The 17,699-nt window shown below is 36.3% G+C and overlaps 1 protein-coding gene across 1 annotated transcript in view; it reads right to left on the bottom strand.

Annotated features, from left to right (window-relative positions):
- The window catches only part of LOC133520052 (uncharacterized), a 50,115-nt gene that overhangs the window by 18,873 nt on the left and 13,543 nt on the right, over positions 1 to 17,699 (bottom strand). Inside the window, exon 3 of the mRNA XM_061854339.1 lies at positions 8,048 to 8,186. Within this exon, the coding sequence (XP_061710323.1) occupies positions 8,048 to 8,186 (139 nt within the window). The remainder of the gene's footprint in view (positions 1 to 8,047; positions 8,187 to 17,699) is intronic.

Genomic DNA, 17,699 nt, shown 5'->3' on the forward strand with positions numbered 1-17,699 from the left:
CGCCGGCCGTAGTGTAGTCCATACCATAGCGCATTTCTGGTGGCATATCCGACTTATATAATTTCATTAAAATTTTATGAATGATACATGATATAACGGAAATGAAATGACCTTCCGAGTCAAGGAGGAGAAGGAAAAAAAGCCGAATCCTAAACCCTTTTTTTATGTTTTATCCATTTATCATCCGATACATTTTCCTTTTTCCACATGACATTTTTTATGACTTTAGTCACATACTGCACTCATGCGAACTTTGTTGGTGCTTAACCCTTTGTGTGGCACACTTAGATATTATACGGCAAAAATCACCATGCGCCCTGTAACAACATCTTTTTGCAGTTTTTTTCTAATGCAGAACTTTTAGGATGAGGCTTGAATCATGTATTCATTTAATCTGGACCCTTTAAATCTCTTACCTTTTCCCGGTTAATATAATAATTTGATAAATTTTGGTGAAATTTAGGATTAAGCCATGGGGATAAATATAAACTGGATACTTTTTTTGCGAAGTATACTGCCCTTCGCCAACTTGAGCGGGTGCACGAAGCGGGTTAATGAAAATAGTATGAGAAACGCTAACTGCTGCGGCCGCGTGCGACGGGTTTTACCTGCGGGCATGCACCCGCTCCGTGCACCCGCGCAAGGCGATAGCACTCTCAACTAGGGCTCGCGGTCGGATCCGTGTTTCGTTTACACGTTCCGAATACCCGTTTCCGAATAATAAGTAAACGGTTTTCTGGCCCGTTCCACACGTGTAATTAAGAAACGTGTAATTAAGAGCCGTTTCCACGGATAAACGGGTATTCGAAGAAACGGATCTTATTTACCCGTGGCTCCGGAAACGTCCTTGACGAGTAGCAAAGGAACGGACCGGCGTACGTAAGAGCTACAAATTATTAGACAAAAGATTCATGACGTTTATGCCATATTTAACCTTATTCCGTGGTTCATAGAGTCGAAATTCAATAAACGGTTTATTTGCAAAACCGTTTTCTGAGCAGAGGGCCTACCGCGAACCACGTTCGACGTGTTGCCGCCCCGTCACACTTACGTAAAATTTTATAAGTGCGACAGAGAGGCAACACGACGAACGTGGTTCGCGGTAGGTCCTCTGTTAGTTTTTGCTTGCAATGTTTTAAGTTGCAATAAGTACGAGTAGAAAATTAGAAATACTGTATAGTGCTACCATAGTAGTATTTTATATAAAAGTTCAAATACTAAAACTTTATTGTTTATTATATAACTTGATAGCAATAAATATAAAGTGCTAGTAATAAAAAATAAAATCAATAAAGACTGTACACGATAAAATCTGCCAAGTGCTTGATCTGGTATTCTTTTTACCAACTGAACATTTTAAACAGTTATATTTTTAATAATCTGTAGATATAAGTCCTATTGGGGTACCTATGTGGTAAAAATTCAATCAATTGTCAATCATATTACAATGTATGTGTGAGTTTTCTTGAATATACATTCGGTCAATATGAAATATATATTTTTATTTTTTAACTGACGTGAGCCTAACATCTTTGTCTTATTATAGTAAACCATGTAAAAATTATTAAATTATCATTTGTATAATGATCTGCCAATAATAAATGTACTTATAAATTGTATTGTAATTAATTTTGAATTTACGAAAAGTTTTACATATTATTATCATATAAAATGAACTTTATACGTTTAAGTGTACTAATAAATATAAGATGGCCCTTTTAGCTTAAAGCAATAAATGTCAAAATCAGAATTACTATAATGCGCAATGGTGGAATCAATATAAATATTACTAAAAATCATAGACAACCTAACTATGTTTGTATTTTTATTATGTAATTCTTGTAGTCTTTAGTAGTTTGTGTCACAAGGGAGTAAAAAGACATATTTACGGCGTGGGTGTAAATTAAATCCTAAACGAAACGAAGAATTTTACAGTAAAACTCCAAGCCTAGCGAGGGACTCTAATCAAAGTGAGGGATTCAAATGTTAACAATCAAACTGGAAAAAAAAATCTAACATAAGACTCATACTGTTTTTCACATCGCCAATAGTCCGAGGCTGAAATGGTGGTGATATCAATAGATTTCGTTAAATGTAGTGTATAATCAATAACAAACAATAACATAAATAGTTGTATTTCAAAAATAGGTAATATTGGGGAACGTACGTAAAAAATATAATATCTTAGAACACAAAGTTTGGAAGTTTAATAAAAAAAAATTCATCATTAGTACGACTACGAGTAGACTACTTATTTAAATGATTACACAATAAAATTGAAATCAAAATGATATTCGTAAAAATTAAAAAATGCAATATCTTAAAACAATTATTAAAAAACAATCAAATGCTAGTATTAAGATTAATTTGAAAACAAATTACAATCAAATATATACCTAAGTAATAACATCTTGTAGCTCTCACTCACGTCATAGAAAAATGCCTTTTAGTGTGGTGCGGCTACAAAACAATGGGATACATTTACTTTAATTTTTGCCGCTGCATCTGTTACAATTTTAATATATGCAGATATGTTTACCTTATTACAAGGACATAAAGCTCATAATTGGTTGTGACAGTTCTGATAACTGTTTGGGAACCTATTTGTTTTGGCGATATCGTACAATAGGGTCTTCGAAAAACAATACGTTCTAAGAATCTTGTGAATGGAACGCCACCGGGCGGCAAACTGTGAAAGTGTCCCAAGTGAATATGAATGATTGCCAATTTTGAGATCTATCTTAATGTATTAAACAATATAATCGAAAGGTAAGAAAGGTAGCATGAGTCTTTAAGGTTATCGCGTGAAAATCTTCGTTTCGAATGCCGCTTGTGTGTGTATTTTTTTGCATCATTGGCAGATTTGTTGTTTTCGCATAGCAGTAAATTGATAAAAATAACCACAAAGTAATTAATAATTATTTTCTTAACTGTTATTTTTAACTAATATAGGTAGTATTTGTCTGAATACATATTCTTCACGAAACTATTACACCAGTATATATAAAATGTGTTTCTTTCATTGAAATATAATATGTAATGATATTAGGTTAAAAACAATAATACTAAAAAAATAAGATTCTAAACTAGGGCCGAATAGGTTTAAAATTAAAAATAATAAACAATATAGAATAGGGAAACCTACTTCGATTTATATATAGTATAGTTGGCTAAATATGTAATATCCACCCAGTTAGAAACAATTAAAAAAAATTGTACGCCTAACAAGTTCATCTGAAGTCAACATTCAATAGTAGACCTTGTAAGCATTGGCTCAAACTGTTTCGGATCCGTTCGGGCCGGTCTTAAGTACACGTTTAAACGGAGATACGTATCTGAGAAACGTTTCTTGGGAACGGTTCTTGGAGACGGATCCGGATCCCGGCGGTTCCGTTTAAACCGTGTTCTTAGCACCGCCGGGCTTAAGAACACGGGTATCCGTTTCGGCGTGTAACACGGATACCGGGAGCCCTACTCTCAACCCCAACACCGACAATGGAACCCCCTTGGGAAGGGTGAGGAAATAGGGTCACACACAGTTTTGTAACATAAGTTTTCATTAATATTAAACTAGTACTCTCTCTACATGTTTTAAATTACCCACACAGATAGATCTTCGTCCATGTGAGAAATTAAAAAAAAGACGTGCAGCCAATACATTTGTGCATAAAAGTATACATTTGAACTAGTCTTTTGATGCTATAGCAGTAGCAAACAATAATTTTTAAGAAAAAAAAACCCACTTCAATGAGGGAGACCGGTGAAAGAACGATTATTGTTGATTTTGGATTTCATACAATCAAATTAAAATGACAGCGTCCTACGCCTAATTATATAGAAAAGGAGGTAACATGTTTTTTTTGTCACTGCACCCACCTTGACACATTTCAGATTGCCCTGTGGTTGACTGGTAAGATACGCGCAATATCGGGGTGCATAGCAGAACGGAAATCTTCAACCGTCGTTGAAAAGTTCCGTTCTGTTCATCATCAGCAGGTCCATTTTATCAAATGTTACTTTTACAAATGTAAATACTTGATTTGTTGATGAAAATAGATCACTATATATATATGCCTTTAACATTTGAGGAGTTCCCCCGATTCCTCATGGACCCCATCGTCAGAACTCGAACTTGACAAAAAATTGTCTTGAAAATCTAATTTGCTTAACAAACACAGCGAAGAGGAGAAATCACCAAACGTGTACTATGCGTCGTTGAAGAGTTCCATTCTGATCATCATCAGCAGTTCCACTTCATCAAATGTCACTTTTTTAAATTTAAATGCTTGATTAGTTAAGGAAAATACAAAAATCACTATATGTATGCCTTTCACATTTGAAGAGTTCCCTCTATTCCTCATCAGCAGTTCCACCTCATCAATTGTAACTATTATTATCGTCAGGTGACAAGCAAAACTCACTAATAACCACCACAAGTTCATAGCCATAATGAACTAAATATTATTATATTATATTATATAACGAAATATTATTATTAAAATAAGGTTGATTTCTGTTTAACTATTTTATAGTAATTAGTGAGTTTTGCTTGTCACCTGACGATTTAGTACCGCAATATTAAATACCCTAAAAAAGAAAAAGTTAATAACCTCTACTTTTGGGGTTAAAAAATGTTTAATCTTAAAAAAGCGTTTTATTAATTTCATAATGCTGCACGTTCCAAAACAACCATATTGGTTGAAATTGAAACGCAGGTTTGGTTTTCCAATAGCCGTTCCATTACGATTGTTATGGCTCCTCCCACCTCCCACTAAAATGGGTCAGCGTGTAGAAAGGGTAGTGGTGTCGAATGGCTTATGGCACATCGTAACTTGGGATGGCGATGTGATGTCCACGGTGTCGGTTTTTCGTCCGCACATCAAAGTTAGTGGACCAGCGAGGTGGTGCGTACGCATCTACATGGGGGCCATTCCATATTACGTGATCTCAATCATCGCTGGGCCAACGTATAGAGGAGCCATAACCATTAACCATCGTATGGCCATCTCGCTAGTCTGGCGTTGGGCCATCGTGTAGAGGAGCCATCATACGTGGTAGGACAGTAATCATGATTAAATCAGGAACGGTTGTTCATAGTTTAATTATAACAATTAGTGCCCAGAAATGGCCAATGATTTAACATCGAATATTCTGGAAAATGTGCAAATTGCAATTAGCGTGAAATAACAACAAATTCTGAACGACGGCGCATTGAGCAAATTAACGATTTTAACTTTTCCTGACTTTCAGTTTTTTTTGGGACTTCTGGGAAAGGGAAATTAAATTTTCCTTACTTAGTAAGGTAAAGTTTCCTTACGCAGTAAATTGTCTTATTCCAGTTTAATTTGGATTTTTTCGACGTATGTATTATGCAACTTATTCGCCTTGCTTTAGAGTTCGAATTAGCAATTAGTTCGATCTTAGTCTGAGAAAGTTTTTCGGTGGAGTGTCTTGAAAAATTATTAATAAAAGCTTGTTTTCTTCTTTATCATTTGCATTCAACATATGGAGGTAAAAGTGAGAAATAAATAATACATATTTTTTCTGACGCCCTTCCAACTCGCCGAAAAATAGTCCGGTCTTACCCGGGTATTCCTTATACAGTTCATGTCATCCACCATGACGCGCAGATTTGTCAAATCTAAACTTTAATAACATGACAACACGAGTCAAGGCATGCGTCGTGGTGAATGACACGGTCTATATCTTTTCATCACACTTGCTCGAAAAAGATCTTATTTCATGCAGGTGTACTGTTCCCACGGGAGTTATGGATTGTGAAAAAAAATTAACTCCCTATGGAGTTATAGTTTTTTTTTACTAATTCATACGAATTAACTGGGTAAGTATAAATGAGTTTTACTTTTAAAATATTAACGTTTGTATTTGTAATTTAGTATTTTTGTTCATGTTTAAAAATATTTAATTTGATTAATTTAATAGCCATTTGAAATATTTTTACACAATTTTCAATTGTGGCTAAACGTTGGATAGGTCTGTGCCTTCGATGCCTAACAAAGAAAGACAATATGGCGGACGAATGCTTGAAATTTCACCGTTGTAAGAATTATTTCGCATAAAATTTAGTTTTTTCTTCGCAAGTGTGATGGAAAAAAATATGTATAACTCCGGGGGTAAGAATATTGTTACTCGAGTCTTTAATTCCGTCCAGCCTGCGGCTGTCGTAAATATATAGACTCTCGTACAATACTTCACTTACCCCCCTCGCCTCGTTGCACAATGTACTGTAACAGCAGCTACGGAACCCTACCCTGCGCATGGCCGGTTTTATTATATTCATCGGACGACGTAAACAAGAAAAGGCAACGTGCTTTTTGCGTGTTTCGAACCTATAAAAGAAGATTAGAAGCCTTTAGAACTCGGTGCGGCGGGTACAGGCACGTAGTAGTAGTTTAGGAAAAGTAATCAAGGGTGACACATGCTTTGTGTTTTATGTTGATCCTTTGTCATTGTATTGTTAAGAGTATTACTATGTTTGCCTAATAAGTACCTACAATATTTTATTTAGTTATGAGCAGGTGAGTCATTTGACCATCACTTTTGTATGATACATAAGCACAGAATCAATAATACGCAATAGTACTACTGTACAGAAATGACACTTCCTACAAAACCGAAGTCTGACAGCGATTCAGGGACGAATCATGATGTCCCATTCTAATATCGGCTATTAGGGTTGTCAAAATTCAAGTCATTATCTTATCTGTGGTTGTGCACGCAAAGGGACGTCAAGTTGTGCAAACCATAATAATTACTCGTAGCAACGAGCCGAACGGAGCCGAGAAGGCCCGAAATGTACATATACAGTGTCACCCCACTGACATAAGTTTATATTGTGTTCGCAAGTTTCGCAGCCCAAAACAACAGCGATTTCTGTACCTACAACTTACAACTGGGAGACAGTGCTGGTAATTGGCATTAGGACCCATCTTTTAAAAAACGAAAGCTTGAAATCTCATCCTGCCTGACATGTAATTTGGCACGGACTTGTACCCTAATAAAAAAACCATTTAGACAAAGATTTACCACCTTCGATGAAAAGGCAAATAATTTTTGCATGATTCTAAATTCTTGCGCTTGTCTTTATTGGCTTCCAGTTGGCCCTTGAGAGGAAAGGTGATAGCCGCTTCTCCGTACAAACATAGTCGCCATTTTTCTCTCTGGATAATGCCATAATGGAAAATATTTGCACATCATTTGATGTATATCAACCATAGCCATGCGCCTACATTTGACTTTTTTAGCTTTTTTATTATTGTAAAAATTGGGTGCGAAAACAGATTTCATACAATTTTTTAAACGTTCTATAACTTATAATAATAAAAAAATACGAAAAAATGTATCGTACGGGCATAGCTGAGGTTGATATACATAAGTACAATAAATTTCAACAAAATATTTGAAATAATATTAATTCAGAGAGGAAAATGAGGACTACGTTTGTATGAAAAGGCGATTTCGCACGGGTCCTCCACTTTCGTCTTAAGTTTTATAGACTTGAGCGCAATATTGACCTTTAATTCTTGCATAGTAGGAATACTGAATCGTAGCAGGCTTGCGGTGAGCCTAACTATGCCATCGATCCCCGCCTAAATACAAAAGGTTAATTTCCAGCATATGTGTAGGAGCGTACTATTTACCTTTATATTATAAATAAATCACAAATTGACTAAGTCCCACAGTAAGCTCAATAAGGCTTGTGTTGAGGGTACTTAGACAACGATATATATAATATATAAATATTTATAAATACTTAAATACATAGAAAACACCCATGACTCAGGAACAAATATCCATGCTCATCACACGAATAAATGGCCTTACCAGGATTTGAACCCGGGACCATCGGCTTCGTAGGCAGGGTCACTACCTACTAGGCCAAACTGGTCGTCAAAATATTGTCTTGTTCCTGCATGGTGAGAACACTGCATCGAAGCAGGTTGACGGTGAGCCTAACTACGCCATTGATCCCCGCCTAAATACAAAAGGTTAACTTCTAGTATATGTATAGGAGCGTACTATTTACCTTTAAATTGTTCTTGTTCCTGCATGGTGAGAACGCTGCACCGTAGCCTGTTGACGGTGAGCGTGATCACGTCGTTGAGGCCGTCTTCGCTTGCTGTGTATAACAGGGTCACTTCCAGTTGCCCCTTCTTGTTCTCTCTCTGTGAAGACGGACAAATTATTTAGCTTATTAAATAAAAGGCATTGTTAGTCAACATGTCTACAGTGTATAAATTCAATACGGGTGAATATTTGAACGGCTGGACGGTATAGAACCTAAGAAGTATAATACGTATATTAATTAAGAGAGTATAGAAATCTTCGAGCAACACCGGCTTCCGACACGTCGGAAGGGAGGAGCCTAAGCGATATCTTACCGTACAAATCTTTCTGCCAGTTTATGCGGGGGGAAACGTGCACACTGCAGTCGCACTTCTCACTCACTACATACAAAATCCAATCTGTAATGACGACACAAATACATAGAAAATGACACACGTCAAAGACAAATCTTGCACACCTCTATTTTTTTTTGTGTACGGACGAGTCACAACATGCACCGCCATAGCCACAGTTGTGCCAATGCTTTGGCAGAGGGGAAATAGTATGAATGCCGTCTCCCTTCCCTGTGTTGCTGGAAGTACAGTAGCTACAACGAAAATATTAGAACAAATTAAATTATTAACTGAAAATATTTTAATTTGTTTTTATTTCAAATAGAAACACTACTATATAAATAATAAACTGAAATAAATGTCATATACTAAGAAAAAAATAAAACTAAAAATTAAGAAAAGTATTGATTGGCAGCACCATCTCTCTCGCTAGCTCGGTATCATCTGAGTTGATTCAGTTAGAAGGTCGAACCCTACTGTTCTATCTTAGGGATGGCTAGGGGGCGCCGTAAGCTTTCGGTAAGAAATGCATACACTTGGACAAAATTCGACCAATACCGCCGTGACCCCGGTGGCCGAGTGGCTCGGGCACCTGCCACGATAGCAGAGGACGCTTGTTCGATTCCAGCCTGGGGCACTTTGTATGATTAATATTTGAACGGCTGGACAGCATAGAACCTAAGAAGTATAATATTAATTAAGATGCTAAGAAATCTTCGAGCAACACCGGCTTCCGGAGGTTTCATTTTTTTTTTTCATCTTAATTAATATTATGCGACAAAAAAAATTCGACCCGTAAAGTAACACACAAGTTACGAGATCCGAGCTTTTTAAAGTGACTGTCAACGCTTGTTGGCAGTTTGATTTTTGCAATACCTGCATTGCTGCTCAGTAAATTTTCAAAAATTAATCACGGGGTCATAAATTAATCATCATCCTCGCGTTTTCTTACACTTAAGTGTACCAAATATATAATTAGTGACTTTACACTCTTGACTATTTTATTCAATCAAAATCAAGCATTTATTCAATAATGACAAATTCATATCCGCAACGCAGATTTTGTCTGGAGGATACAACCATATATCAGCAACAGGCGTCGTCATCGTACAGTCGTACACAAACAATAAAGCTATCCGCAACAGGCCTCGTCATTTCACATTACACATCATTTTCATACATCGTATCTTCAATTCCATTTTCAATACACTGTACTTTACAATTATATAATGGACTTTTTAATGTATACTACTTTATCAGCCGCAAACTTCGTCGATATAGTCTGTATAGACGCCATGAGATCTATCGAAACGGTTAAGGCGCTCACAAATATCTGAACATGCCTCTATTGTCAAGGTGTTAGTGTTCAGATATTTTTAAGTACCTCGGCCGCTCCCATCGCCGATGGCGACTGTGTGTTTTTGATGTATACATTGTATACTCTCTACAGCCTTTGCAAAATAACCTTATCACTGATTTGTCACAAATCCTTTACGGAATACCCGCAAATATATCAATGAAATCCATTCTGGCCATAAACGGGAATATTCGTTTATGCGTAAGGTAAACAAACAATCACTCACCTCTCATCCGAAGTAAACATACTTATACGCGTGCTACCATCTCCGTTTCATCGTGGATAAAAATAGATTTAAATTTAAATATATACCTAGCACAATATTTATTTAGGATACCTACTCTTTACGTCTTCACATGTTTTCAAGGGGCAATCGATCAAAAATTAAATTTTCGTTTATTTGCTTTACCCCATATCTATGCAACGTCTCTATCCAACGTAGAGAAAAACGATATCTATATTGCATATAAGGGCCACCCCACACTAGCGTCTTTTGAGCATCTGCGTCTAGTCAGCGCTATGGAAAATAACGTCGCTGCGCAGTTGCGCCAACGGTGCGTCAAGCAGCGGCCATACAGTTGACTAGACGCCGACGTGTTTTCGCTTTGTGCTATTAGTGTCCCCACACTAATAGCACAAAGCGAAAACACGTACATAATTGTATTAAGGTGACAATATTGCGGTTGTTAATACCGACAAATTATAACTTTATTTTATTTTGTTATATAGGTAACTTTTTTACTTATGCCTTTTAAATGATTCATGTCCTGTACCCCTAGTGTAAATTTAGTCGATAGCGAAACGTGACGTACGCGTTTGCGTTAAGTCTCATTTTGTATGGGTTTTTGAACAGCGCGCCAAGCGGGACGTTTTGGAAAGTCAAAAATCTCATACAAAATGACACTTAACGCAAACGCGTACGTCACGTTTCGCTGTCGAAAATATTTACACTAGGGGTACTGAAGTAATCTTGACATGGTAACAAATTAAAGAAAATGCGGCTAGGATAAGTGACACTGAATCAATCATTTGAGGACAAATGTACGAGTCACTGCGAGTATCTATAAAAAATACTACGAACATCATAGGTGTGACGCTTGTATTTGAAGAATTCCTTTAACTTCGCCAGGATCCCAACATGAAACCCTGACCTGGAATCGATGGGACCAACAGAACTTTGAATCACTACTACAACTTATAAAACAAAGTCCATCGCCTCGTCTGTCTGTCTGTATGTTCGTGATAAAATCAAAAACTATTGAACGGATTTTGATGCGGTTTCCACCTATCAATAGACTGATTCTCGAGGTTTAGGTGTATAATTTGTTTACAAGCGAAGCGACCGCCGCGTCGATAGTAAAAGAAGAAAAAATGCTTCCCCAGCTGTCTTCTTAATAAAATCGAACAACATCAAAATTTGGTACCCAACCCACCGAAAAGATCATAAAACCAGGTGAATTAAGAGCCTCCTCTATCGAAGTTCTGAAGTAGGTTAATAAGGCAAACCTGAATAGGAATGGAAACCAAATTTTATTATCGAAACCCTCTTACTTTCCGTTATTTATTTAATTCAGTTACTTGTAAATTCAATTGTGTTTACCTGACCCAGGCTTAAAATTCAATTGGTTGTCGCAGAGTAATTACGCGCTCCGTTGTACTTGGTTGTACTAAGCAACAAAAGTTAGTTAAGTAGGTTAGTCAGGAAATAAAGTTTTAAAAATGCTCTGAAGGTGCTCTTTTTCATCTATCGTATTAAGGCGCGTTTGTAGCTGACTGTACTTACAATCTATAAACACACAATACAGCAATTCAATGAGTATTCATTATTTTATCGTAGGTATAATTAATGTTGTAGCCAAACCCCGAAACCCCGGCAATACCTCGGATTGGACTGACTAACTTGGACACTCTACCTCTAGCCCCAAAACGAGCAGATTACTGTAATAATACTGTAAATTACTGTAATTTTGATTATATCAAACTAATCAGAACATTTAAAATTGAAGTGACTTTAAAAAGCTTTTTTCGCGTATTTACCAAGAATTAACACTGAGCACTGATACACTGCTTCAATATTGAGATGTAAATAACAAACCATTGGACGTGCAGTATATTTGGTATTACCAATTGTATTAACTCTTCTTCTAACTGATCAATTAATCTCTTCGCAGTTCACAGTTGACGAAGTTCAATTCAAATTAACATATCTATCGAACATTTTATGAAAAATTGTACTTTGTCAGTTACTTGAAGTCAAAGCCGAAATACGTGATTGGATTTGAGCTTTGACCAAAACCTATAGATGTTCTGGTGTTTCAGAGTTTGATTACAACATACCTAATTAGACATATTCGGTTCGCTACGCTGCTTTCCGGTACGTTGCCCGTGTCCGCTACGGTAAGCGAGGGATGGAAGGATGGTTAGTCACATACCTAAATCAGTGCTCAGGCAAACATAGATCTTAAAACAACGCCTGGATTAGATACATGTTTTGGGGATTTGAATCTTGTATTTGTAAGTAGGACGATTTAAAACAAGTTTGTTATAATTTCTAGTGTGCTCCATAGTCGCACCTCCCCGCTGTAGGTAGATGTGACAGAGTGCACACTACGTATTCACGTGCAGGCGTTTGATTTCACTATAATTTAGATACGCACAAATTTGAGCCATTGAGATAAGGCGATAAAATCGCTTTTTGAGTAGATTTTGTATACGGGTTTGTAAGGCAACCTTGCTTTTGACAGGCAACCACAGTGCTCAAGAATACAATAGTATTTTAATACAAATACAATACAACACTAATAGTATTTTTCAAACTCGATGGGTAGGGTGACAGGTGTTCATAACCTAACATATAATTCATAACCTAAAAACGCTAAATCTCGCAAAATTGTATTGAAATGATACCTGTCAGCGTACCCATCGAGTTTAAAAAATACTATACCTACTATAGGTACGTTATGTGAAGATTGGAAACTCCTTGGCAATAGATTTAGTATTTTAACGACGGCACAAGTAAATAATTATTATATATCAAGGGTTATCATAACGCAATGGAATTCCGGCACCCGTACATTCGTTCAATGACGAAGATCAGGCCTATTCGAACGTACACAGATATCTGTACCCCTAGTGTAAATTTATTCAATGGCGTAACGTGATGTACGCGTTTGCGTTAAGTCTCATTTTGTATGGGATTTTGAGTTTCGAAAACGTCCCGCTTGGCGCGCTGTTTCTAAATCCCATACAAAATGAGACTTAACGTATACGTTACGTTACGAAATCGAATAAATTTACACTAGGGGCTCTGAATGACATTTGAATGATGTACCTGTATTTGCGCGAGCGAGACGCATGATAACTAAATGACATCATTCAGATATCATTCTGATGTTAGTGTACATTCGAATTGGCCTGGGTGACTCGCTAAGTACAATGTCGATCAAACTCAAACTAGGATGTCGCGCAAGGTTAAGTAAAACTGATAAGTAAAATGCATTGCTTTCTTGTTATGTCATCTAGGTACCTAACTGAGTGGTATTGGTTGATTATGATTTGTAATCAAAGGCAGATTATAAAATAAACACATGTTGATCAATTTGCGGCTTGCAGATATTTTCAAAATTAGCCTGTACAGTTTAACTGTATATTACTAGGCCACTTCAATATGCTCAAAATATTTTTTTTGTACCACCATGAAACTTCTCATACGCCCCTTCACAATTTTTTTAAACTTTGTTTACATATTTTGCGTAGTTTGTTATTGTTAACATATCATACTCATACTCATACCTACCTTCGATGACAAACCGTTTCTATGATGTCGACTCTTTTGCAAATCCTTTAGAACACCTATGTCACGTATCTTTTAATACTTAAGAAATATTTTTTGTTTCGATTAATTACTTATTAGCTTCAGTTTTCTGTTTGTTATTTTTATTTAACCTACACGTTATTGCTACGGAGTAGCGGGGCTTCCTGATACAGGTATAATATACCTAATTACTGCAACTCTTATTAATGCAATAAATATTGTTCACCTATGTAATGAAAATACTAATGTAGTTCAGTGTGTGACGTATGTCTTACGGACGCCTACAACTTTTCCATGTTTCACTAAATGTTTCTTACTCTAACAAGTATTTTGGTACCTATACTTTCTCTTTCATACATATAAACAATATAGAATAAAAAACTACAGTCCATAGACTTTGCTTCATAATGTCGTGTACTGTAGTCCCTTGGTAGTAAGAAATTGCGATAATGAATTCTAAATCGCTGTGTATTTTAATGAACAGTACAAAAGTACAAACGTAAAAGTTCTAAATAATCCAAGCCAACAAAGACGACTTATAAATATCGTAGAATAACCTCTTGACTCTACAAAAACACGTACATCTAACTAATGCATGTTTCGTTTTAAAGATAAAAACAAGCACACAACCTTGGCACACGAACCAACGATAATGATTTTATGATTTCAGTATAATAATTTAAAGAAAAACTCAGTTGCCCACATATGACGTCTTACAGGTACATCATTATAAGGTAGGTATTAGGTATTCAGTGGCCGAGGTCAAAGCTATTCTATTGTGATGCCCGTCTGAACTCATGATCTATTCGATCTCCGTGATGCGATGACTCAGACCACACCTTACCAGTTGAATTTAATTGGTACTGATTGGATTAAATTTTGGTATGCGTAGTTCTATAAATAGATTGTAAACATTACTGTAGGTCTAGCGTTAAACTAGCTTGGTAAGAAGTTAAAATAATCAGTTACTGACTGGTTGAAGGCTTGGCTGCATGAAGTTTAGATGATTTGTATTATGTTAAGTACATAATGATGTTAATATAAGCTAACCCAACACTAAAAAATATATTGAAGACCTGATTCTCACAGATACTGGTGTAATTGGGTTCTTTCAATTCAGAATCACTAGCATATTCAATCCTGATGCTAAAAAAAATCCCAAAAATTTGTATGAAAATTGTAGTTTCCACTAAGTCACGCACATACGAGCGAAACAATTTTTTACACTAAAACGTGACGTAATGGAACGGCCATTTTGGGACATTTTTTATGGTAGGATAGAGAATGCTATCGATTCTGAGTAGAATGAGCCCAAGAAAGTCCAGATTTGTAATCAAATTTTCTATATTTAGTTTAGAAAACGCCAAAATAACATAAAATCACTGGGCAACTTCTTTACCAACCGCCTTAGACAAGTGCTATAGTAAATTCAAACGCTCGCTGCACGCGAATATTTAGTGTGCTTTCTGTCACACCTACCTACGGCGAGTAGATGTGACAGAGAGCACACTACGTATTCGCGTGCAGTGAGTGTTTGATTTTACTATACCTGTAACTGTGAGTAGTCATAAAGTCGCATCCGCAAAGATACTGTGCGACTTGTGTTGTATTTGTATTTATTGACCATCGTTATAAACGCTAATCGACTTAAGATCTCTCATACCGCAAAAACACGTAAGTACCTTAATTAAATATTTTAAGAACGTTATTTTAGAACAATGACGTTTTGGCAAAATAAAAAGTTCCATATAGTTATGGAATATATATACTATAATACATATACTATCTCGAATGTCGCTCCACATACATTGATGTTTGCGTGCCAAACTGCATATGTTTCTACTATTTTTAACTTTTTTTTAGTTCCAGTGCCGGTGCTCAATATACTATAAAAGCTAAAACAGTGTTGATGGTACTTTTTATTATGGGTTAGGTTCGAAATATGTTCGAAATATATATGAACGCCGAATACACCTACGCGGTGCGCTACACGCACACAATACTGTTTTATACTAAATTATGGAATCTATCTAAACAATTTAATTTGTTACTTGTTTGTTATTTTGCCTCGCGCCGTCTATAATCTATGATACACACACAGGAGTCTACTTTTCATATCGAATACGTGGAAAGTAAAATACATGTGTATTTAAAAACATGACTAAGTATAGTATTTTTTTATGGTACTTTATGTAATCGGGAATTTAATGTCAAAATGGAAATTGTACTAAAAATCCATTTAAAATCAAATTTCAATTGATTATCGTAATATAAAAGAGAAAACGTAAAATGCTCTAGTGCAGAAACGTATCATTTTCTGCACACTTTTTAGAACCTTTCGGACCCTTGGCCCACTTTCGGAGCATGAGAAATGAAGTAATGTTATTATTATACCAGCAGTCATATATATATTTAATGACTGCTGGTAATAATAACACTACTCTATGGTACATATTATTCAAATTGAAACAGGACTTAATTGGGTTTAATATGTATTTAATTAATTTCGGTCAATGGTATCTACAAGAGGTCCAGTTTTGTTAGCATAAGGTATGCAAATCGTTACAGTTTAATTAAAATTGTGTTTCAGGAGGTTCCGGAGCAATAAACTACTGAATCCGACACAACAGCAACCAATTCAACGGAGCCACGCCGTTTTCTCGTCTAAATAGTGTTTAATATTAAGTTTATAAAATATATCTTGGTTTAGGTATAAGGTATATATAACCTGTAAGGGATTTGTAATATGGGCCTTGTTGCCTGATTCCATTTTCAAATAAATACATGAATCGGCCAAGAGCATGTCGGGCCATGTTCAGTATAGGGTTTCGTAGTATCATGTAGGCACATAAGTATAAGAAACAAGCATAAGGGAGTACCTTCGCAGCGCTTTGTACGCCTTTTTAGGGTTCCGTAGTCAACTAGGAACCCTTATAGTTTCGCCATGTCCGTCTGTCTGTCTGTCTGTCTGTCCGAGGCTTTGCTCCGTGGTTGTTAGTGCTAGAAAGCTGAAATTCGGCATGGATATATAAATCAATAAAGCCGAAAAAGTCGTACAATAAAATCTAAAAATTTAATTTTTTTGAGGGTACCTCCCCTACACGTAAAGTGGGGGTGAATATTTTTTTTGCTTCAACCCTACAGTGTGGGGTATCGTTGGAAAGGTCTTTCAAAACTAATAGGGGTCTTCGACAAACATTTTTTGATAAAGTGAATATATTCGGAGATAATCGCTCCGAAAGAAAAAAGAATTGTGTCCCCCCCCTCTAACTTTTGAACCATAGGTCCAAAAAATATGAAAAAAATCATGAAAGTAGAGCTTAAGAAAGACATTCAATGAAAACTATAGCGGACATGATCAGTTTAGCTGTTTTTGAGTTATCGCAAAAAGTTCCCCCTTCATAGTAAAAAGACTTACTTTACCTAATTAGGTACTGATTATGCAAATTTGCCTATTTGTTCAACTCGCTTGAAAGGTACCGTTTCATCCCTTGGTTAACAATTTACTATACTTTAAGCTCCAGTTTAGCTTATTGTGACGGAAGAGTAACTACGGAACCCTACACTGAGCGTGGCCCGACATGCTCTTGGCCGGTTTTTATTACTATTAAGAAGAGAAGATTTCGAGCAACGAGTCAAAAACGCATATTCGCTATAGTTTTCATTGAAAGTATTCACTAAGCTTTTGTTTGGACCTCTAACATTCGAACCATGGACCATGGTTCGAAAATTAGAGGTGGGGGGGGGGGACACGTTTTTTTTTTTTCTTTCGAAGCGATTATATTTTCGAAAATATTAACTTTATTAAAAAATGTTTTTTGGAGACCCTTATTCGGTGGACCACTATTGGAAAGCAAAACAAAAAATAACATTTTGTATGGGAAGTATTTTTTTATGTTTTACGTTCTGTCGCCATGCATGAGTTAAGTATCCATGCCAAATTGCAGCTTTCTAGCACGAAAGATCACGGATCAATGCCGCGGAAGGACGGGCAGACGGACATGGCGAAACTATAGGGGTTTCTAGGTGTCTACGAAACCCTAAAAATGAACAAAGTTATTCATACCTAGAAACGATGGGACGGGTGCTGGTGTGAGGCCCCACATTT

This window comes from Cydia pomonella, chromosome 7 (assembly GCF_033807575.1).
Source record: "Cydia pomonella isolate Wapato2018A chromosome 7, ilCydPomo1, whole genome shotgun sequence".
NCBI classification, from domain to species: Eukaryota; Metazoa; Arthropoda; class Insecta; order Lepidoptera; family Tortricidae; genus Cydia; species Cydia pomonella.